The 23,199-nt window shown below is 45.5% G+C and overlaps 1 protein-coding gene across 1 annotated transcript; it reads left to right on the top strand.

The window, feature by feature from the left end:
- The first annotated feature begins 254 nt into the window (after nt 1-254).
- Nucleotides 255-8,412, top strand: LOC131562088 (uncharacterized). Its single transcript, XM_058811665.1, is given in 3 exon segments — nt 255-270; nt 5,134-5,549; nt 5,551-8,412. Coding segments are annotated over 3 exon segments (3,294 nt in total).
- The last annotated feature ends 14,787 nt before the right edge of the window (nt 8,413-23,199 follow it).

Consider the following 23,199-nt stretch of genomic DNA (forward strand, 5'->3'; position numbering starts at 1 on the left):
TTTTCTCCATCTATAAATCATTAAATCCATTCCATTTATTAATGCTAAAGAGTGCCTTTGCTTTGAATGGAAGCAGATGTTTACAATTCCTGGTTTTCTATACAGTTGCCTGAAGTACTGAGGGCAGTTATGATTTTGCCAAAACTATGGCTGGAGGAGATCTAAGTTTTCTTTTGTTTGTCTCAGAGGCAGTGCCAGGAGAAGAGCAGGGCTCTGATCATCTCTTCCAGGATCCAGACTATTACAGCGACCTGATGAAGGTCTTCAGGGGTGAGAGAAGTGGACGAGAATCTTGTTTGATGATCAGAAGGCTGGATTTATTGATATATAATATATAATACATTATACCTATACTAAAAAGAATAAAGAGAGACGTTGCAGAGGCTGCTAAGCTAAGAATAGCATAGAAAAGAATGAATAACAAAGTTCTGTGTCCAGCAGAAAGGAAGGACAAACTCTCCTGTAAGTGGTCAGCAAATCCAAACACAGAAGCCAAATCACCGCTGCACCTGTTACATTCCACACCAGCCAATAACAATTGTTTACATTCTTCTTCTGGGGCCTCAGCTTCCCAGAAGATGAACAAATCCCAAAGAAAGGATTTCTATGAAAAAATGTCTGCGACACCAGACCATTTCTCTAGGTAACAGGTGGACTTCTGAAATGTAATGTGCTGTACAGCTCTCATTACAGTAGGTTCAGTCCCTTGATAGCCACATTATCAGGCAGCTTTTCCTGGAAAAAGGGAAAAAGCAGCTACTGGGAGGAGAAGGCAGAGATGAGTCCTTAGCTGTTTTCCTCCTTTTCCAAAGAGAAAAAAAGACCCCAAGAAGGGTGAGCACTGTCTTTACCAAGAGGAATAGGAACAAGGATGGAAATGAGTAGCACGAGCTGTGCCTGTGTAAGACAAGATGGAGTATATAGAAGTATTCTTTGAAAAAAAACAGCTGGGTTTAAATCAACCCAGCCTGATTCTTCTCTTCCCTATGCAAACCCATTTTTGGTCTAGAGAACAATTGCCATGCTTTCATGGATTCCCTTCACTTCACCCAGCTGGGAGTAGGAGAGAGCAGCAGTTACACCAGCAGAAAATTCTGCCATCATCTGATGAACAGCATCAATAGGCACCTGCCAGACAAATACAGCTGGACTGAAATAACTTGTCCTGAAGCCTGGACCTGAATTACATTTGTCTGGGTGAGAGGGACCAGCGTGTCCCAAAAAGCCAGGACAGAGTGCCAAGACACACTGAATTAACTTTGCTGCTACAGGTTTAGGAAAGGAGCTAAAGGAAAGGAGCAGCGAAGATACCCCACATACTTGGGCAATGTTAGTGGAGATGAGCTGGGGGCTGTTTTTGCACAGGTCTAGGAGAAGTTCCACTCCTTCCATCCGTGCCTGAAACCTCTTGGCTTCCAGGAGATGGTGAAGCTTCTGGAGCAGCTCCGTTTCTTCCACAGCTGGAGGTGACGTGACCTGGGCTTTTGCACGGGGTAGGAGGTGTCCATCAGAGGGAGATTTCACCCTGGGAAATAAAACCAAATGAGGACCTGGTGGTGATAATTATCGTAGCATGGCATCCCCATAGTGGAAATAATTAGCATTGACTCCATCATTCCAGAAGGCTGATCCATCACTTTATTACACTATACTATACTATACTATACTATACTATACTATACTATACTATACCATACTATACTATACTATACTATGCTATGCTATGCTATACTATACTGAAACTCATCGCCCTCACAGACAGTCTGATACTGAAGCCCCAAAGCAGATAGCCTCCAAGAAATAATGAGTTAAAACATAGAATGTGAGGCATTTGAAGAAGGCATAGTATTAGGAAACACATAGAGCAATTAATCAGCTAAAGCATGAAACACAATGACAGGAAGGAGATAGGGATAGGGGGAACTGATGGGCTAAGCATGTTCAGAGCCAACAATGTCAAACTGACCCTAAGAACTTTGCCAAGCCATAGAGACCAAGCCAAGTACACCGGGAATTGACCAAATTAGGGAAGAGGTTCAAAAGTTTAAAGAGGAAGAGTCATCGGAAAGACCCCGTCTATGATGAAGGCAACAGGAACGACCACCCGAAAATTCCCCAAAAGAGATGTCTCCACCTACGCTCCGCCTACACCACGCCCCATATGAATATGCATGATTATGTATCTGATCTGATGTAATCCTATACCCAAAATTGTATATAAGGCTTGCTTTTGCTATGTGAACTCAGAAATCCACTTCGTGATTTCTCCGACGCGTCGTAATAAAATACCTCCTGCTTATCTGACTTAGGCTGAGTCTCTTAAGCAGTTATTCTCGCCTTTTGGGGCAAAATTCGGCATCATTTTCTGGCGACCCAGATGGGACCAGACAGGAGATCCGGGCCTTGAGGTCCTCCCGGGCCGGGTCCGGGGTCGGGATTCTCTGGGCGCCCCTGACGAATTTTTTTGTCAGAAGAGACCCCCCTGGACTGGCGCCTTGGTGGACGGAGGGTTCCCTGCATCTCCTGCTTCAATTAAGAGGTATTTTAATTGTTTATTGGTTTTATTGGTAGGGAAACGGGGGTCAGACGTGACCGCCCGAAGGGAAAGCTGGGGGACACCCCGGTAACGAATCCCAGCTGGGTTAAAACCCCAGCATTGGGTTGCTAGCATTGGGCTGCTAGCATTGGGTTGCTAGCATTGGGTTGCTAGCATTGGGCTGCTAGCATTGGGTTGCTAGCATTGGGTTGCTAGCATTGGGTTGCTAGCATTGATTGGCCAGGGTTAGATTCCCGGCATTGTTTTGTAGAGAAAAGGATAAAGTCCTGCTGAAAGAAGTATTTGTTCATCTTGGTATTTTTGGTCTGTATGGGAAACTGTTTTAACATTGTGTTTGATGTTGTAATACTGTGAATTAAGGGTTAAGAACTGAAACTGCTATCTGAAGAGGTCTGTCAGCTGGTGATCTTTTGTGTCTGTTCTATGTGTTTGTTGCAAAATTTTACAGAAAACATCTTGCTGCTCTCTCTATAATTTTTAGAAGAGAATAAGTTGATAGATATCCGGAAGAAAATTGTGACCCCCTGCAATTGTTATATTGTCTACGGCTGCGATTGTATGAATCTGGCAAACCGGTGTCTCATGGTCTGTAAGCGACCTCTTGTGACCAAACCTGGTAAAACAGTCTGTTCTGATATAGACCATAAGGTAGGAACTATTTTATAAAGGTGTGTGGGTATGGCTGAGAGTGAATGAGACGCAGCATCGCTGCGACGCGAGAAGCCAGGACAAAGCGACTGAAAATTGTGTGTGAAGTGTTAAACCAACACAGGGAATAACTATGGGAGGTCAACAGAGTACGAAGTGATGTATGCTGACATGTTCTTTACCCTAAGAAATAAACAGGAGTGGCAAAGAGAGTGCGGGGTAAACGTAGCACCTCAGGACCCCCTGGTACTCGCCCTGGAAAAGGATAAGAAAGGTTCGAAGCCTAAAGAACGTTGCTGTGATGCATGTAGTAGAAATGAGAAAAAGCAGAAAGCAGATGCCAGAATTTTGGTGGCAGCAGTTCAAGAATTGCAGACAGTTTTGAATACAGAAAATTTGCAGGGAAAGACAAACAGTGGATGCCAGGATCTATTCTTAGGAACACAAGACCTGTGCATTTTTCCCGCAGCAAAAAAAAAAAAAAAAAAAAACAAAAAAAAAAAAAAAAAAAACCACTTTAAAAATTCTTGCCCCACTTTGAAGGGTGCGGGACCTACCTGTTTTTATTGTCATAAAAAGGGGCACCTGCAAAAAAAAATTGCAGAAAGAAACAGAAGAAACAGCAAGATGAGAAAACTTCTCAGGAGAATCAGAAAGGGCAAGAGTTTTGTTTAACGAAGAGGATCGAATTACACCTAGAAGAGCCCTTGATAATAAAACTAAGAGTAGGTCCTCAGAGTGAAGAATTTGTATTTTTAGTAAATACAGGAGTTTCTCGGTCAACAGTGATGAAATTACCCCAGGGATGTGAGATCAGTTGTGAACAAATCTCAGTAATCGGAGTTACAGGAGAAGCTTTCCCTGTTCCTGTAATAAAAGGAGTAAAAGTTGAAACGAATGACAAATTTGGAGTAAATGATTTATTGTTGATACCAGAGGCCGAGGAAGATATGTTAGGCAGAGATCTAATAATAGCCCTAAATTTACAGATAAAACCCTGTGAAGGAAAACTTGAAATTCATTCTTTACCTGAAGAAGACAATCTAGAAATTAATGACATGGGTTGGCATCCAGGTGAGGTAGAAAAAGGTTTAGAGTGAAGGAGTCTGGTCCCTTTAGTCCCTCCTGGTCGGGGCAAGCCTGTGGATTTTAAAAAGGCAAGAAGGGACTATTTATACAGACTCCAAATATGCTTTTAGTGTAGTACATACTTTTAAAGAAGTTTGGAAGGAAAGGGGACTTAAGGATAATAGAGTCAGAAAAATAATTTGGCTGATAAAAAAAAAAAAAGCAGAAGAGCGACCTCAAGAAAAGGAGATACTAAAATCATGACCTTACAAAAATAAAAATAGAAATCCAGCAGGAGACTCTTTCCCTCCTGCTAGTAAAATTGGTAGCTATAAGGAAATTAGGAGCAACATTTAAGGAGGAAAAGTGAGTTTTTCTTGATGATAGAATTATGATGCCAAAACCAGTGGCACATTAGATCTTAGATAACTTGTATAGACGGACATACTGGGATAACAAGAGCCTTTTGTGATCACCTTTTAAAATTTTTTGGTGTATGGGGATATTTGAAATTAAAAGGCAAATTACCCAGGGGTGTCTCACCTGTTAAAAGGTAAATAAGAAGGTGTTTAAAAGCCCTCCCTCTGGAGGATGCAAAACAGCCTAGCGGCTATTTCAAAAGATCCAGGTTAATTCTGTAGACTTGCTTAAAGTAGGTCGGTGGAAATATCTGTTAATTATAGTAGATCAATTAACTCAGTGGGTTAAAGCACAGTTCAAACAGTACTTTTGGTTAATGCGGGAGCAACTTTTTTGGTTTTAAATCAAGAATTGGTACCTAAAAGTGATGAATTTGTACAAGTTGTGGGAGCAACAGGCCAACCAGAAAAAGCTTACTTTTTGAAACCTATCAAATACAGATTTGTATTTGCCAAATTCGCCAAAACCTCTACTAGGGAGAGACTTACTAGAGAACTTGGGAGCCATAATAAAGTTCAAAAAGGACAGATTTGAATTTCAAGTAAAAGAAGAACAACTGATTACAGCCCTAAGCCTAACAATCAGTTGTGTGAAACCTAAACCTGAGAATCACAATTTTGAGCGAGTCCTGAGCGAGGCATACCCATTAGTATGGGCTACTGATATACCTGGAAAATCAAAACAAGCAGCACCGATTGTTGTTGAACTTAAAGACGGGGCAAGACCGGTGGTAAGAAAACAATACCCTTTGAGAATAGAAGACAGGAAGGGGATTGAGCCCATAATCAAAAGGTTTCTGGAACTGGGGTTATTGGTAGAATGTGAATCGGATTTTAATACACCAATCTTGCCAGTAAAAAAAAAAACCTAATGGAGCTTATAGACTAGTTCAGGACTTGAGAGCAGTAAACGAAATAACCAAGATATTACATCCTTTGGTTGCTAATCCATACACGCTTTTAACTAGACTCAAGGATAATTTGGCCTGGTTCACTGTATTAGACTTGAAAGATGCATTCTTCTGCCTTCCCTTAGCTCCCGAGAGTCAAAAGATTTTTGCCTTTGAATGGGAATCTGTAGATAAAGGAAGAAAGACCCAACTTACCTGGACGGTATTGCCCCAAGGATGGGCGAACTCCCCTACGATTTTTGGGAATCAGTTAGCCAAAGAATTAGAACAGTGGGAAAGGCCGCTGGGAGATGGCACCCTTCTGCAATACGTAGATGACCTCTTAATAGCAACAGTGACAGAGGAAGAATGCATTGAATGGACTATTTCCTTGTTAAATTTCCTGGGTTTAAGTGGATACCGAGTCTCTCAACAGAAAGCACAGCTGGTGCAAAAAGAAGTGGTGTACCTGGGATACGAAGTCTCCAGAGGACAGCGATCCCTGGGAGCAGCTAGGAAAGAGGCCATCTGTCAAATGCCTAAACCAGAGACAGTGAGAGATCTGCGCGCCTTTCTGGGGATGACAGGTTGGTGTCGGCTATGGATCTACCAGTACGGGATACTCGCTAAACCACTGTACGATTTGTTGAAAGAAACTAAGGATGTTCTAGTTTGGACTCCCGAGGCAGAAGGGGCCTTCAAGAAGTTGAAGCTGGAGCTAATGAGAGCACCGGCTTTAGGTCTCCCAGATGTATCAAAACCATTCTGGCTGTTCTCCCATGAACGACAAGGGATGGCCCTAGGAGTCCTGGCACAGCAGTTGGGAACACACAAGAGAGCTGTGGCCTACTTCTCCAAGCGATTGGATGAAGTAAGTAAAGGATGGCCAGGCTGTCTGAGGGCAGTGGCTGCAGTGATAATTAACATAGAAGAGGCCAGAAAGCTCACACTGGGCCAAAAGATGACTGTGTTAGTATCTCACACTGTGTCGGCTGTGCTGGAACAGAAAGGCAACCATTGGTTGTCCCCTTCCAGATTCCTAAAATACCAGGCCATCTTGGCTGAATCAGATGACGTAACCATTCAGGTAACTAACATTGTGAACCCAGCTTCATTTCTAGAAGGGAGAGCCCCAGCAGAACCCATCGAACACGACTGCCTGGAAACAATTGAAGCCGTCTATTCCAGTCGCCCAGATCTCAAAGAAGAGCCGCTCGAAGGTGCGGACAACTGGTTCTCAGATGGCAGCAGCTTCGTGAAGCAAGGAGTAAGAATGGCTGGCTATGCAGTCACCACTACAGAAAGGGTAATTGAGTCAAACCCCTTGCCTGCAGGGACCTCAGCCCAAAAGGCAGAGCTGATAGCTCTGACCCGAGCCCTGGAATTGGCAGAAAACATACAAATTAATATATGGACAGACTCTAAATATGCCTTCTCTGTTGTACATGCTCATGGGGCCATCTGGAAAGAAAGAGGACTATTGACTACACAAGGAAAAACAGTCAAACATGCAGAAGAGATTCTGCGATTGCTAGAGGCGGTCCAACTCCCAGCACAAGTGGCCATAATGCATTGTAAAGGACATCTGAAAGGTAACACTATTCCAGAAATAGGGAACAGGAAGGCAGATACAGAAGCTAAATTGGCTGCCACAAGGAAAAGAGAAGTGGAAATAGTGGCCCTAATACCAGGAGAGCTGGATACCAATATCCAGCCAGAATACCAAGAATCAGATCATAGATGGATTCAAAAGAATAAAGGTAAACTGTTAGACAGTGGATGGGGACAATTAGAAACAGGACAGTTGATAATACCAGGGAACATAATGTGGCAGATTGTGAAGGCGGAGCATGAAAAGGCCCATTGGGGTCTAGATCCGCTTTATCAACATTTGCGAGCCAGGATAGCAGGACCGAAATTATTTACTACTGTAAAGCACGTCACATCCCAGTGCGAGCGGTGTCTGAAAAGTAACCCGAACACAGGAACCAAAGTACATCAAGGAGCCATAAATCGAGGTAAATTCCCAGGTGAAGTATGGCAAATTGATTTTTCTGAACTCCCAAGAAAAGGGGGGTTTCGGTATTTGTTGGTACTAACTGATACATTTTCTGGGTGGCCTGAAGCATTCCCTTGTAGGACAAATAAGGAAAGAGAAGTGACTAAAGTACTGTTGAATGAAATTATTCCACGGTTTGGGGTACCAAAGAGCATTTCTTCGGATAGAGGTACACACTTCTGTGCAAAAGTGGTGAGAGCAATAAGCAAAGCATTACAAATCAAATGGCAACTACACACACCTTATCGTCCACAGGCCAGTGGGCAAGTGGAAAAGATGAATCATCTCATCAAACAGCAAATTGCCAAAATATGCCAGGAGACTAATTTGCAGTGGTATCAGGCTTTGCCTATTGCTCTGCTTAGGCTGAGAGTCAAACCAAGATCAAAAGAAAAGTTAAGCCCATTTGAAATTTTGTATGGTAGACCTTATGCTATGCAAGTTGTAAATGGGGACGCTATAGACCAAATCGGTAATCAGTATATTTATGATTATGTAATTACGGTGGGGAAACAGTTTGATAAGAATGCTACTGTGGTGATAGGGCACCAACCTAAACAACCCGACTGCAAATTGCATCCGTTTAATCCCGGTGATTGGGTGTATGTTAAGAATCTTTTAGGAAAACCCCTACAAGAGAAGTGGGAGGGACCTTTTCAAGTACTGCTGACTACCTTCACTGCGGTTCGGATCAAGGAGCGACCCACGTGGATCCATTACTCACGAGTCAAGAAAGCTCCGGAGAATAAAAAAGAGGAGCAGACATCATGATCCTGACTCCACCTCAGATCTTCACAACCCTGATCATTGGACTAATGATAAGTATAGTGCTTCCCCAAGACTCTTCCCCAATAGACCCATGGTCTCATGCGCACCAGTGTATCCACCCAGAGTTGGGAACGAGAGGGCCCTATTTCGAGGTTTATGCCTTACGTAACAATCAGCCATATGCAAGTGAAGTGTGGGATCAGCCCTCCATGGTAGCATACAAGGGAGACCAAGTCCAAATTGGGTGTCGAGAACTTGACCCAGAGGAAGGGAAAACAAGGCGGCTAGTATTAACAATTAAACCCTTGATGCCAGCCTTTAAACATAACCTAATTACCTTTAGTCCAGTGAAAATGGGCAGGCCCACAGTCTGGATCCAGCAAAAAGGCCCAATTTCATGTCAGTGGAGCGACTTCAGGGAGGATCCACCTGGATCACAACAACCGATAAAGGGGGTGATTTATAGAGAAGATTCACTTGGGGAGCTACGCCCTCAAAACATAACCTATGACCCTCACCCCCTTCTCCATTCTCCGGGAGAAATTGTAATATCTAGTGGTCCTGAGGGAGGAAAAGCACTGTGTGAGATGGCATTTAGATTGGATCAGTCAATGACGTTCACATGTGAAAGGGAGTTGAAAACACTGGGACAGGATATTAGCTCCCTCGGGCGTGCTCTCGGGCGTGCTGTCGATTATAGGATACAATTACCAGAAGACATGATCCCATTGTATCCAGATCTAGACTTGCCTCAAGAAACCACCCTACCAGTGGAGTGTAAAGCAGTACACAACCTAACCTTTATAGGGCCTCAGGTGATAAGAAAATCTAACGAACTAAAATTATTGTTAGACCCCACTTATTCCCTGAAAAAAGGTGCAAATTCACACCGATATTACTTATTTGCAAAAGGATTGCCGACCATTTATACAGCAAAGCCTTAAGGGATGGAATGCATGGCTAGCGACAAGGTCTCATCACAGAAAAACAAAAAGAGATCTAAGTGGGTGGATTGGCACCGGATTTGGCATAGTAAACACAATAGATCAAGAGGTATTAGTAAACGATCTAAGTACCGTCACATCGAGCTTAGGAAAGCTTAAGGTGCCTCTCAGTACATCCATGCTTACATTAGCTGAAACACAATCGCTAGTGGTGAAATTACTAACCATGGTAGCGAACCACACTGCAGAGGATTTTGTGAAGCTCGCTAACTACACAGGGGAGCTTGGCAAAGACATTGCACTCGCTATCCAATGCTCTCAGACGCAACAATGGGTACAGTCAGTAGCGGCAGGAATAATGAGAGAAGGAACGGCAGGTATATTACCTCAAGAAATAAGGGAAACAATATTAAAGGACAATCATACTACACGATTTGAAAGGGACCATCAAGCTTGGTGGCAATTAGTAAACTTCACTTACGAACCTCAACAAGAACACGTTGAAGCTTATGTCCTCACCATTAGTGCGGCAGAGGAAAGAGGTATCTTTCCCATCCTCACTTTAGGGACAATACATCAAGATGTCATTGTCAGGCCAATAAACCATAACGTCTGGGCCAGTTATGATTACACCAAAAATAAGTGGCAATCGGTTAGCACAGAAGCATGCATCCCTAGAGGACAATTAGGCTATGTTTGCGAAAATGCTGTGGTAGAAGCCGAAGATTTATGCTTAGATGCTGAAAATAGTGTATGTACCTTAGAAATGCTTCCGCATGATAGAACACAATCACAAGTTTACTATATAGGAAATGGGTGTGCTTGCGTAAGGACAGCTTGTGACAACGTCACTATAGATAATTGCCTAGAAGAGACTAACAATACTAACTTTTGTGTATGCAACTTTACCAAGATCATAGGTTGTGATTTTCATTACACTGTCCCAATAACTACCCAACAGCTAATTAACGCAAATTTCAACCTATATCAAGAGATACCGAAATTACAAATAGGGATGGACGTCAAAATTCTCAAAGCAATGCTTGCACACCCTAAAGTAAAGAAATTGGTGCAAAAGGTGAATCAAACAACTAAACGAATGGTATGGCAGATAGAACACAATTCAGAAAGGATAAAGAACGTCCTGACCGAAGTAGAACAAGTAGGCCAGCATCACTGGTGGGACATCTTTACAGGATACTCCCCAACAGCTACACAGGTCTTCCATTACCTGGTGCACCCAATGCTAGTAGTAATTATAGCTTTGTTATTACTAACTCTTACAAACATTTGTTTGTGGTGGAGACTAAGGGGCATAATGAAGAGGACCCAAATGATTTGGGCAATGGCACGAGCCTATCAGCGTCCTGTGGGACCAGAACTTGACGAAAGAATTCGTAAGCTATAAGAAAAGGGGGGAATGAAGCCCCAAAGCAGATAGCCTCCAAGAAATAATGAGTTAAAACATAGAATGTGAGGCATTTGAAGAAGGCATAGTATTAGGAAACACATAGAGCAATTAATCAGCTAAAGCATGAAACACAATGACAGGAAGGAGATAGGGATAGGGGGAACTGATGGGCTAAGCATGTTCAGAGCCAACAATGTCAAACTGACCCTAAGAACTTTGCCAAGCCATAGAGACCAAGCCAAGTACACCGGGAATTGACCAAATTAGGGAAGAGGTTCAAAAGTTTAAAGAGGAAGAGTCATCGGAAAGACCCCGTCTATGATGAAGGCAACAGGAACGACCACCCGAAAATTCCCCAAAAGAGATGTCTCCACCTACGCTCCGCCTACACCACGCCCCATATGAATATGCATGATTATGTATCTGATCTGATGTAATCCTATACCCAAAATTGTATATAAGGCTTGCTTTTGCTATGTGAACTCAGAAATCCACTTCGTGATTTCTCCGACGCGTCGTAATAAAATACCTCCTGCTTATCTGACTTAGGCTGAGTCTCTTAAGCAGTTATTCTCGCCTTTTGGGGCAAAATTCGGCATCAATACAGACAGACCAGATTGGGCAACTGAATCCAAAACACCATCACCAGAGGTCAACTAAGAAATTACCCTTTGGTAAAGAAATCTCCATAACACATTCCACGTGTTCACAACAACAGGTGCAGCAAGTGAAGATAAGAATTGTTTCTCATTCATTTCTCTGATCTTCTCACAGCCTTCCCCAGAAAAATGCCTGGCAAAGTTATGCCTGCTGCTCTCTGTGGAGAGATCTGCAGCCACAGACAATACCTGCAGTTAATTGTGAGCAGAACATCTTGAGCAGCTTTCCTAATTATGTCATTTCAAGCTGGAAACTCATGATGGTCTGAAGAGCAATATGGACTTCATGACAATCATTACAGGAGACAATCTGCAAGTGACATTCTCACCAGTGCTCACTCAGGAAAGCCAAGGATGAGATGCATCTGATCTATCTTCAGATGGCTGCCAGAGCACACAGGTCACTTTGCTTTGTGGAGAAAGAGAGACACTACTGCCAAGTTTAAATGCCTCCTCATATGGGACGTGTGTGTCTTAGAATAAGGGAACTCATCACTCTGGAGAATTGTCTCTGCAACCAGGTATGACAATCTGGAAAAGTAGCTCAGATGCATTCTGAACAGATAAACAGGGCCATATTTGAACGATTCAGAAAATCAGTAACAGAGATAAAAACAGAAGCCAGACATCCCAGAACTACACTCACATTTCATTTGCTTCCCTAGAGACCAGATGCACAGCTTCACAACCCCACCAGGAACAATTCTCCTGATCAACCTGTCTCTTCCATGACCACAGGAAGATGCCAGCTGTGCTACTGAGGCATGTGGTCACTTTCCTGCCACTGCTGAGCAGGACAGAGCTAAATAAATCCCCTCTGCTATCAGAGCAGAACAGGTACAAGCAGCTCTGCAGCTGCCATGAAGAGACAGCAAGGAGCAAATTCCTGTCTTAAATGCTGATTGCAGCACAGGGGGAAATAAACCAAACATGCTGTCCATCAAGCAGATTACATGGAGGACAGGAATATCAAGGCAAAAAGTCCACATTCAGATACCTGTTGACTGAAGTTGTTCAGGAATTGCTTTGCTCCTTACTACTCAAACTTGGCACTGTTTGAGGGTAAGAAAACCCTGATTCAGCCAGACCAAAGCACATGGATGAGAACTGCATCTTTGTGGAATGGCATCTTGCTTCCAAACTGAGATTTCTCATCAAAACACCCATCTGAAAAAGATTCCACTCAGATGAAAGAAAAGCCCCTTTTGAATTTACTTGTCCCAAGTCATGCAGCAGAAACTTGGCTCTCTCCCAGCCTCCACAACACTGCCCTTGCCACTGCACTGGATCGTCTGAGCTGCCACCAATGGGTGTCTGTTTGTCTCTCCATTTTTGTGGAAAACCCTCTAGAGAAGTTGTGTTCAGCACAATGCACAAGTAGACATTTTTTATCCTAGAGCATTTGTAGGGAAAGGAAACAATCTGTGGCATTGGTCATCTCTGCCAGACAGTTTTTCCTGAGGAAGAGGCATGTAAAGCTTGTCATGTGCTTTGTCACATCTGACAAAAGTGCTCAGTACCGTTTGCCAGCAGACAATGTGGCCTGGGGCTCCTCTGAGCCATCGTTCCTCTCCTTCACCGGCTCCTTGACAGATGGGCCTTCAGCCTTCTGGTTTTCCATCCCCGACAAAGACACAGAGAAACCCCATCAATCTTTAGAATATAAAACAGGAAATTCCCTGTTTAAAACACAAGTTAGAACCAGGATCACTGCTACCAAGGCTTAGGGAAACATTTCCTAACTTACAGATGAAACAGACCAGAGATTCAGCGATGCCAACTCTTTGTTTTCAACAGCCCAAGGCAGGTCATGGGTGCTACCAGACTGATAGCAGTCTAAAATCCCAAATTCCTTAGTCTTGAGCAGAAATGGGAATAATGCAAACTGGCAGGCAATGAGTGTTCGTGAAGGAAGCAGCAGAACAAACTGGACTCTTTGGGGGTTGGCCCAGTGTGTTGGAAGTTGCTTTGGTTCAACACTCACTCTCCCTGTGCCTGCACAAAGGCAGGCTCCCTTCTATAATGTCGATAGAAAAAATAAAATCCCTCCCCCCCAAACAAACAAAGGATTTTCCCCTGGATGCTGCTGAATTCACCAAGCTTCTTCCAGCCCCACATGGCTGGACAGCAGGGCAGTATTCCCAAAAGACAGACAGTCATTGTAGTAACTAGGATTGACCTGGACATCTTTTGTAAATTTGGGAATTTTCTTGGCACTACTACTTCCAGTGTCCTTTGCAAAGACTCTGTTATCTTCAGAAGCACAATTCTCACTTAATTGCTTTACAGGGGGCAGAGTAGGGAGAGCATGGTGGGGGTTACTCTTAAATGTAAACCCATTTTCTCCTCTTTCCCTTTCCTCTTTGTGACCAATATTTAAAATATTCAAAACCCCACTTTTCCCTAAAAATATCAGTTCCTTTGTGGTCTGCAGATGAACAGGCTGAGGATTAACAGCTCATTCCCAGGAGCAAAATGATTCAGCAGAAGAGGAATGAGCTAAAGACAGATTGGGTATGTTTGATCTCATATTAGCAGAGGCAATACTTGCACAAAGGAGACATTTCTCCTGCCCAGCACTTACTTTCTTCTTAATTCTTGTCAGAATATCTTCCAGGTCACGGGGGGAAAGAGATTGTTCCAAAAGTGTTGTAAATTGTTGATGATTGAGCAACATCTTCACCATCTCCTGTCCATAATGCCTAAGGAAGGAAGGAAGGAAGGAAGGAAGGAAGGAAGGAAGGAAGGAAGGAAGGAAGTGAAAGAAAAGTGAACAAACACAGGAAGAGTGTTAAAAGAAAAGGCTGATACCTTAAACTCATCAGGTGCAATCCCTGCATAAGAAGGCATTGCCTACTTAGCAAAGAGGGAGATTTACCTCACTTGACACTGCACAGTGCTGTCAGCTGAACACAAGAGGCAAGAGGAGAATGTGGGGCAACAGAAAAATACCATTTCACTCTGAAACTGGGGGTGTGCTTCTGTGGCATCAAAGCATCCCAGAGACCAAGCAAAACACATCTGCTTTGTTGTCAGAGCCTGTTAGCAGTGTCTTGCTGCCATTGCAAAATAATTTGCCTTTCTTTAACTGGCAGGGAAGCCAGGAATAAACACCTCATGCATCCTCTTGATTATTCTATACTATGTGTATGCACAGGGACAGCTAGTTGCTCTGGTGTTCTTGGCAGCTATTCATGGGAATTTCATCACCAAAGGAAGGGGATTTTGGTGGTTTGGGTTGATTTTGCCAGTAGGAAACCACAGTTTTCTTCAAGAAGAAATGTGGACCTCACTAAGCCACAGATAACAGCATTCTAGAAATCTGCAGAACAGGTTTAGAAAGACTGAATATGTTGGCTAAAGACCCCTGAAATATTTCTAGCAAAGTCTGAAGTTAATGGGAAATGGATGTTTGGGATCCTTCAGTGATGGACATTAGCAAACACTTTGGCTTTGTGTTGTGCACCTAAGGCCAAACAAAAGTGTTGGACTGGCTGATCTGAGCTCCTTTGATCTCAGTAAAGAATCCTTCAAGCCACAGGAAAAAGGTGGCAATGCTCCTTTTTGCTGGCCAACCTCAGGTCTCCCAGCACAGCCATTTGCCCAGGCAGCCCAGAGCAGTGGTCACAGTGCCAAGGCTGACAGAGCTCAAGAAGAGTTTGGACAATGCTCTCAAGCACATGGAGTGACTCTTGGGGTCACTGCACATGGCCAGGAGATGGGCTCGATGACCCTGATGGGCCCTTCCAACTCAGCATATTCCATGGTTCTGTGACCCTTATTCACACCGTGAGGTAACTTCATATTCCCTTTAGTTTCCACTCTTGTGTGGTTTCACCTTCACAGCCAGACACAAAGCGGTTTTCCTGTTTTGGGAGGTGAAATGAAGATCATTACTTGTGTCCTTGTGGCAGTCCTGAGCAAGCTTCCCTGCCACGTGTGGCAGCCTCTCAGCCCTGGGGGTGCCTGCGAGCTGGGTGACTCCAATTCTCTCCACCAGAGACAGGAGGAGTTGGGCCGCACACTCGCGCACCGGGGCGGGGCGGCTGCTGGGGAGGAGAGAGCAAACCCTGGGCACAGGGACAAGGAGCAGCGGCAGCGCCGGCCTTGGCCAGAGCTGCTCCCTGCCCTTGCTGGGGGAAGGAGCCCGGGCTCTCCCTGCGCCTTCAGACACCTGCACAAGGCTCTGTCCTCAGCTAAACACAAAGGTAGCATTGCACACTAGGCCTGCCTGCACGGAAGAGGGAGGAATTCAGTCTCCCTGCACTGTCTGATACTCAGTTTCTTTCACAGTATTTACTCGGAGAAAGATTAAAGAAATAGATGACACATGAATAATTTAGAGATTAAGGACAATTGATGCTGACCCATCAGAGGACACCCAGCACACAGAGCTACAGCAGGACTGAGGCTCTTTCCACGCCTTTATCCCCAAATCTGCAGACCTTTGGAAAACAACAAATGCAGGGAAAACACGTGGTGGGCTGTGAAGTTGCAGAATATCCAGCAATGCAGCCTGTTTCTGCTGTGGGGCTTGGCAATGGATCCATCTGAATGTTTTACCCTATTGCAAAGCTGAGGAAAGGGGGGCAGGCAGTTTAGCCAGGCTGTCCTGCTCTAGAGAGTGTCTCTTGGGAACTATCAGGCCCAGCACCAACATTTAAGGCAGCATTTGCTCCAACTGTCCCATGGCTGTCAGCCTGTGAAGGTGCCTTTAAAGTGATTCATCATCTCAAGGCTAACATGAAACATCAGTTTGCTTAGAAAGCAGAGCTCTAAGCCAGGACAGTCATACAAGACTCCTTTGGCAGGAGCTGCACCTGCTGTGCAGGCTGTGCCACACCCAGCAGATTGTCCCCCATGTGCTCCACGCCCCTGCAAGGACCCTCCTCATTTCCCAAGTTAGTGGCATCATGAGGAGACATGGTTTTCCCAGGGCCTCTGTGGTTAGCACTGTGAAATACCAAACACTGCTCACAGCTGCAATTGCAATTGCCCCTCTGCCCACAAAAGCACAAGGCTCTATCCTTGGCCTTTGCAGGCACTTTCACTTCCCCATCAGTCACCACATCTAGGAAAATCTGACAGACTGGGAGAACTCCAGGGAGCAGCAGGAAGCTGAGTCAGAGGAGACAAGAGGGGAGAAGTGAGGTTGGTTGGAGAATCAAGTCACTGAGTTCCCAGAAGATGCAGGATACAGGACCCTTCCCTCCCACCATTCCCATTCTCTGTCTCATCCCTTCTCCCTCCCACACACACAAAGGTGAAGAATATCACTAAAAGAAGAAGAACCTACTTGACTCCCATGTCCATGAGAGCAGTCATTGCTCGTGCAGGAGTCACATTCTCCACCAGGATCCCCAGGGTCTGACTGGCTGCTTTCTGAACAAATTCTGGGGAGCTGGACACCATCTGGAGAAGGACCCGAGCAACCTCATCCACCTCAGAGTCCATGTCCTTCTTCAAGGTCTCAAAGAGCTCTCCCAGAGTGACAATGGCAGAGCAGGACACCTTGGAACGGAGGTTGGTCACCTGGGGAAGTCAAGAGGGGAAACATAAGAATCACCTTGAAAAGAAAACCAGTTGCCTTCAACAGAAGTCCCAGGAAATGACAACACATCCCACTGGGTCTAGAGGAACATACAAGTACAGGAAGAGCAGGAGAGCACAAGCACAGAAAGGCACTTACTCTGGCACCACTTTCTGGCCTCAGACCTGCTTACTGCAGGCCTAAAATAAAAATTTCATTAAGTGTTCTATTTAAGCCTTCTTAAATGTCCAGAGCTTTGATTTTAGGCCCTTTTAATAGAAAATTAAAGCAAGAGCTGCTATCAAATCATGAAGGCAAAAATCATAAAGGTAAAAGAGTCAGGTGCTCCTGTACAGAAAAGCAACACCAGCAGTTGAAGCACTCAGCCAGGAAACAGAAAACAAAGGCTCAGGTCTACAGAATAATTTGCAGTGTTGAATCACAGCTTGGGCAGAGATTGGGACTCTGGCAAATAACATCATCAGCGTCTCAGTTTCTGCATTTGCACATTGCATTATAAAGGCATCACACTCAAAGATGAATGTCAGATACCCGACCTGCCAGTAAATACAGCTGCATGTTCCCACAGATCCTACAGATAGATGACAGACATTAGAAATCTCAGGTCTAAAACCAGAAATGAAGGCAGACCCTGAACACACATGGAGATGAACAAGCACATACCTACTCTACACACTGTGTATGAAGTATGGGGGACAGTTCAGAACAATGTTCTCACCTCGCTGGTAACTGCCAAGCAAACCTCACCAAGTCCACAAAGCAGGACCTTGAATGGGACCCAGCCAGGTGTTGGATGGTGAAGAGTCCCTCCTCCTTCAGCTCCCTGAAAGGCTGAAGATTTATTTTTCTCTCCACCAAGGCAGCACCCTCTGAAATGACCAGGCTGGCAGCTCAGTTGAACAATGGGAGGTGCTTTTCAAGGAGTGCTTAATGAAATCATGGAACACGTTGCCCCAGGATGCTGTGGCTGTCAAAAGCATTCACAAACCCAAGAGGCAAAGAGAGGGGTTTCAGAGTGGCCATTTAAGAGGACAGCCTTTCTGAAACCACTGGCACATGAGGCCCCTCTGTCACTGCTTCCTAGGAGCTGTGAGACCGGGCCATGCTGCTGTTTGTTGTCACCTCCCTGTACCTGTCCCTGAAACACAGTGGCACCGGGCTGTTATTGGGGCATTTTCCTTCTTTGCCAGCCCCAGCAGGCATTCAGCAGAGACAGTCTGCACTGCCTCTCTGGAGCTGAGTTTCCACTCTAAGATCTCAGCCTCTCTGTCACCCCCTCCACTCCCCCTCACACATTCCCCAAAAAAGCAGCAGGATGTCTGCTGGGACCACCTCAGCCTGCAGGAAGGCCAAGTGGGTCCTGGCCTCTCCTGACCCACAGCACAGCTTTCTTTCATCCCAGCATGGAAATATAAAAACTGTATTATCACATCACACAGAGGGCCAGGGGCTTTTTATTTTGGCCGCAAGTGTCCACAGAGCATTGGGGAAGAGGAGAAAAAGAGTGTTTTGCAGCAAGCAACCCGGCTACTCAGGCAGGATGGTAGGAAAAGTGTCTGGAAGCTGCTTTTTAGGACTCTGGTTGCTCTCCTGCAGCCTCTGACAGAGCTGATGGGCAGATCCAAGAGCTGTGGAATGTTCCTGGGAAATTTGTCCTTGGATATGTCTATGAATGCTCTCCCAGCCATGAACTGCCATTTGTGTCCTGTCCATATGTTACTGCCTTGACTGCAGAGTGTCTGAGGTGCCTCCTGAGGCTGCTATGGACCTCCTTCACCAAGGAATGCATTGTGATACAACATCCCTTTCTGCTTATGTTTGGGCACTGACAGAGTCTGGACCACTCTGGCTGGAGCTTGGGCTCTGACCAAGCAAGATTGCTGATGAGAGCAGCTCGTGGTCCTCAGCTCTTCCCTCCTGCTGGGACAGACAGACATGGCCATGGGGACAGAATGGAGCTGCCCCATCTGCCAGGGCACTAAGAAGGATGTGAATTTTTCTCTGCCCTGTCACCACCAGTTCTGCTTGGGCTGCATCCTGCAGTGGGCAAAGAGAAATCCAGCGTGCCCACTCTGCAGAAGAATGATAGAAGCTGTCAGGTTTTCTGAGTAGAATGAACAGGACTTCATACAATGTGCCATCAGCTCCCCCGAACAATTGCTAGAGTCCAGCAGGGAGAGAGCCTGGCCACCTTGCTGAAAGCAGCCCCCAGACCCTGTGATGGCTGCTCCATCTTCCCCACAGGGAACACTGTCCCCAGCTGAGCAGGGGCTGCAGGACCAGAGCCTGTGCATGGCCTCCTGCCCAAGGTGTGGGCCGAATTTTTCAAATAACAATGTCATCTGCTGGACCAAAGGTGGCCCTGGCTGCAGCAGAAGCTGGAGGGAATATGCCAGCACCAGAGATGGCTGGTTAAGGAGTTCATAGAGCAGCATCCTGCATGCCCTCTGTGCCTTTGGTCAAGTTGCCAAAATCTTGGTGCCAGTGCTGCAGCTTCTCCTCTGGAGCAGTCTGAATTGCTGCTAGCACAGTCCAGGGTAAAGAGGCAAAAAGGACCTTTGCATAATCTCCACAGATGTTTTATTCAGCTGTGCAGGGAGATGTTCAGGTGCCAGCACCCACACACAGAGGGTCTCACTTTGTCTCCACAGGGGCCTGGGGGCTGACCCTGATCTCGGGGCAGTACAAAGATAAGGGGGGCAATCAGGGAATAGGGAAGGTGTGGCTCAGGAACACAGGAACAGACATAGGAACAGGGGAAGGAGCCAATGGGGTCTAACAGCTTTTTGAGGGAAGCTTCTGGTGTCTCCCTAGACCAGGCAATGCCCCCCCAGGGTCTCCACAATTCCCCATATATTATATTATTAGGAAAGCTTCTCTGAAGGATCAACTGAATCAACACAAACTGACAAAAACAATCAAAAGCACTCATAAGACAATTGTTCAAAATGCAAACAATTCTGAGTTCCTAATGTGCCCACAGATTTCTTGGGTGTCTTAGATCTGGCAGGAGGGATGCAGGGTTTTCTTAGCACAGTTTATCAGGAAGCTGAGTCACACATACTGAACCTCTGGTCCATGGCCTCCTCAGTGCCATGGTGCAGCAAGGAGGCCCAGAGGCTGCTGTGCTCTGGGCCTGTCAGGGATGAACACAGCGGCTCTGTGGCCAGTGCCAGCTCCAGCTCCAGCAGCTCACAAGAGGAGACTCCTTCCAGAAGCTCTGCTGGCTCCAGTGTGGCAGACCAGCAGAGCCCACTGGAAGCCCCCCTCCATTGCAGCCACCCCCAGCTGCGCCCATCATCGCTGCAGAGCAGGAGCTGCCCCAGAGGAGCCGCAGCAGGAGCTCGTGGCAGTGGCAGGTCCCTGTGCCCAGGGCAGAGCCACAGAACCTCTGCTCCTGCCTGGGACAGGGGCTGCTCACCCTGGTGTCCCACCGAGACCAGGGATCCTGGGCCCCAAACTCTGCCCAGCCCTGCAAAAGGCCACCCCGCCAGCAGTGCCAGCAAGGCTCCTGCAGCCATTCAGCCAAATCAGAGGAAACAAATGTCTCTGTAGCTGACACAGTCTCTGCACACAGCTTCCTCCCCCTTCTCCTGGTGCCTTTCCCTGACTCCAGCAAGAGCTGCAGGAAATGCTGTGTGAGCCATGATGATGGAAGAGCTACTGATAAAAACACTGGGGTGATGCTTTCAGAGGAGTCATGAATGGAAGATTGACCAACCTTCCAGCCAATGGTATGCCAAAAGTTTCCATTCTTTAACTAATTGGCTGCAATAAATTAGTAAAAAGAAAGATACGGAAACAAATTAAATCTCCCACAGCTGCTGGCTTTCCTCAGGCTCCATGGTCTATGTATTGCTAGACTCACTTCATTTAGGCAGAATATTAACTGCCCTGACTTGTTGGAGACTGACCACAAGATCTCATCTGTGGTGGGCAGTCACTAAAATTAGCTCAGCAGAGGCATCTTCAGCTGTCCAAGTGCAGCAGAAATACAGATTCTCTGCTTCATGGCTGTGTGGCAGCAGCTGCTGGTGTGGATTTGTCAGCATTGCTTCGTGGATTACCCCTGGGAAGGAATTGTGTGCACAGGCACAGTGTGATGGCTTCAATCTCCTCTAATTACTCCAATCGGATGATGGCCAGAACTTTCAGGCAAAAAGCATCATGACAGAAAAATTTACAATATTCTCCAAACTACTCCTGTGGTTTTGATTTTCTTACTGATTGGGTTCAGTGTCTGGCCTAAAGAAATCAGTCCAGAAAGAACAGGCAAAGCTCAGCTTGCAAGTTAGAGTGCAAGTCTTTAATCTGCCGTTTTTGCAGCATCTACAAACTGCTTTTCAACATATTTGCAAAAAAATCTCTTAGTTTTTGCTATACCTATACAGAACCTGACTCTCTCCTCGTTTTATTTTGATTTGAGATCCAAGCATGATTTTTTTCCTGGACAGGGAAGTAAGAACCAGCTGCAGATACAGACTACAAGTGTGAATCTGTACTGCAGGAACTGAGCTGTAGCTTGGAATTAAAGGCAAGAAGGGATGCCATGGTAAATGTGAACATTTAGTGCTGGCATAGGAGCCTTCTGCAATGCTCCACCAACCCATGGTTCACATTGCTACAAACTCTCTTTCTGATGTTACAAAGAGTGTTGAAGACCTGGCTGTAAGTAAAAAAAATAGGCAGAATGATAATTTTCGTTAATATGGCAGACAATGACTATCTAATAATTCAGAGCTCATAGAACTGAGTGTTCAGATTTCCACTTAGTATGTGCTGGCAGTTTTAATTTGAAATCAACAGGTTTATCCAAATCAAGTTATCCATAGGAATTAATTTGCTCTATGATCTATCTAAAAATGCCTCATTGTCTGATAAGTTTAGTAGAAATTTGCAAAGTCAACAGTCAACAGATTTTCATTTCTTGTTTAGTGGCTGTTCTGCAGGGAACCTTTAACTGACTAATCAGTTTGGATGCAATTAAAATGCCAGAACATTTTATCTAGCCATTTTGGTATTAGAACAAAACCATATGACTGCACAGCCTTTTAAAAAAATATTTTCAAATAAATTTTCAAATCAACAGTCTGAGTAGGACTCAGAATAAAAACTCTACCAAACTTCAACTCCATTGGAAGATTCCCTTGTCATCCTGTGAATCAACTCTACATTTAGAAGATTAAAAGTCCCCATTATGGTGGTTTTGGTATGGTTAGGAATTGGGGAAGGGTCTTCTTCCTTCTCAGCTCCATGCTGCAGTGCCTTTGGGATGTGGCCTGCTGGCCGTTGTTTGTGCAGCCCTGGTGTTTCTGCATGAGGCAGAAAGTGCAATTGCATTTCCAGCCCAGAGCCCGTGAGGAGTGGGGCGTGCAGAGCTGTGCCACACCCAGGCCAGCAGCTGTGCCCCAGAGGGTTTTGGTTCCTGCCCAGGGCAGCTGGTGCATCTCTGCCGTGAGTGCCTCCCCTTCCAGGTGCCCATGGACAGCAGGTGCAGGGTTCTGCAAGGGGCACGGAACAGGGTGGGGATGTCTGCTGGCAACAGAGTGCAGCGGAGAGCAAACAGCCCAGGATGGTCCTGCAGTGTGTGACAGAGAACTCCTGACACAGCTGGGGACTGAGCCAGTGAGGGAAGGCACTGCTGGGCCTGCTGTTTGTGAGGAGAGAAGGGCTGCTGGGTGACAGGAGGGCTGGAGGCGGCCTTGGGCTCAGGGATCACAAAATGCTTGTGTTTGATTCCCAGAGAAGGAACGAGAGATATTGGGGAAGTGTTGACGTGCAACAAATTGTGAATTTGTTAAGCTTTAACAGGCAGTGCTTAGTCGTACCTTCCCTCACAGCAGTGGTTAATGTGTGCAAGTGGATGCCAGCCTTGAGAATAAAGACAGTGGGCCCACTGAGGAGGTAGCTGCAATGCATTCAAGGAGAAGAAGGCTCTTAACCATGGAAGGAGAATTTGAGGAACAGGATATTCACCACATGACTACCAGAGACCCTCAAGAGACCCCTACTCTAAATGTCAGTAATTTTGGGGAAGTGATTTAAACATGTCAAATACTTTGTGAGATGTTTAGCCTGTGAGTTTGAGCAAAGTAATGAATAAAAGTGATGAAAGTAATGTCTTAGTTCCATGGATACTAACACATGGGTGTGCATGTTTCAGGGAAGTGATTCCCACGCACCCAGCACTGAAATAAAGTAATGCCTCTTTTCTCACACTGAGCT

Source organism: Ammospiza caudacuta, chromosome 10 (genome assembly GCF_027887145.1).
Source record: "Ammospiza caudacuta isolate bAmmCau1 chromosome 10, bAmmCau1.pri, whole genome shotgun sequence".
NCBI lineage: Eukaryota > Metazoa > Chordata > Aves > Passeriformes > Passerellidae > Ammospiza > Ammospiza caudacuta.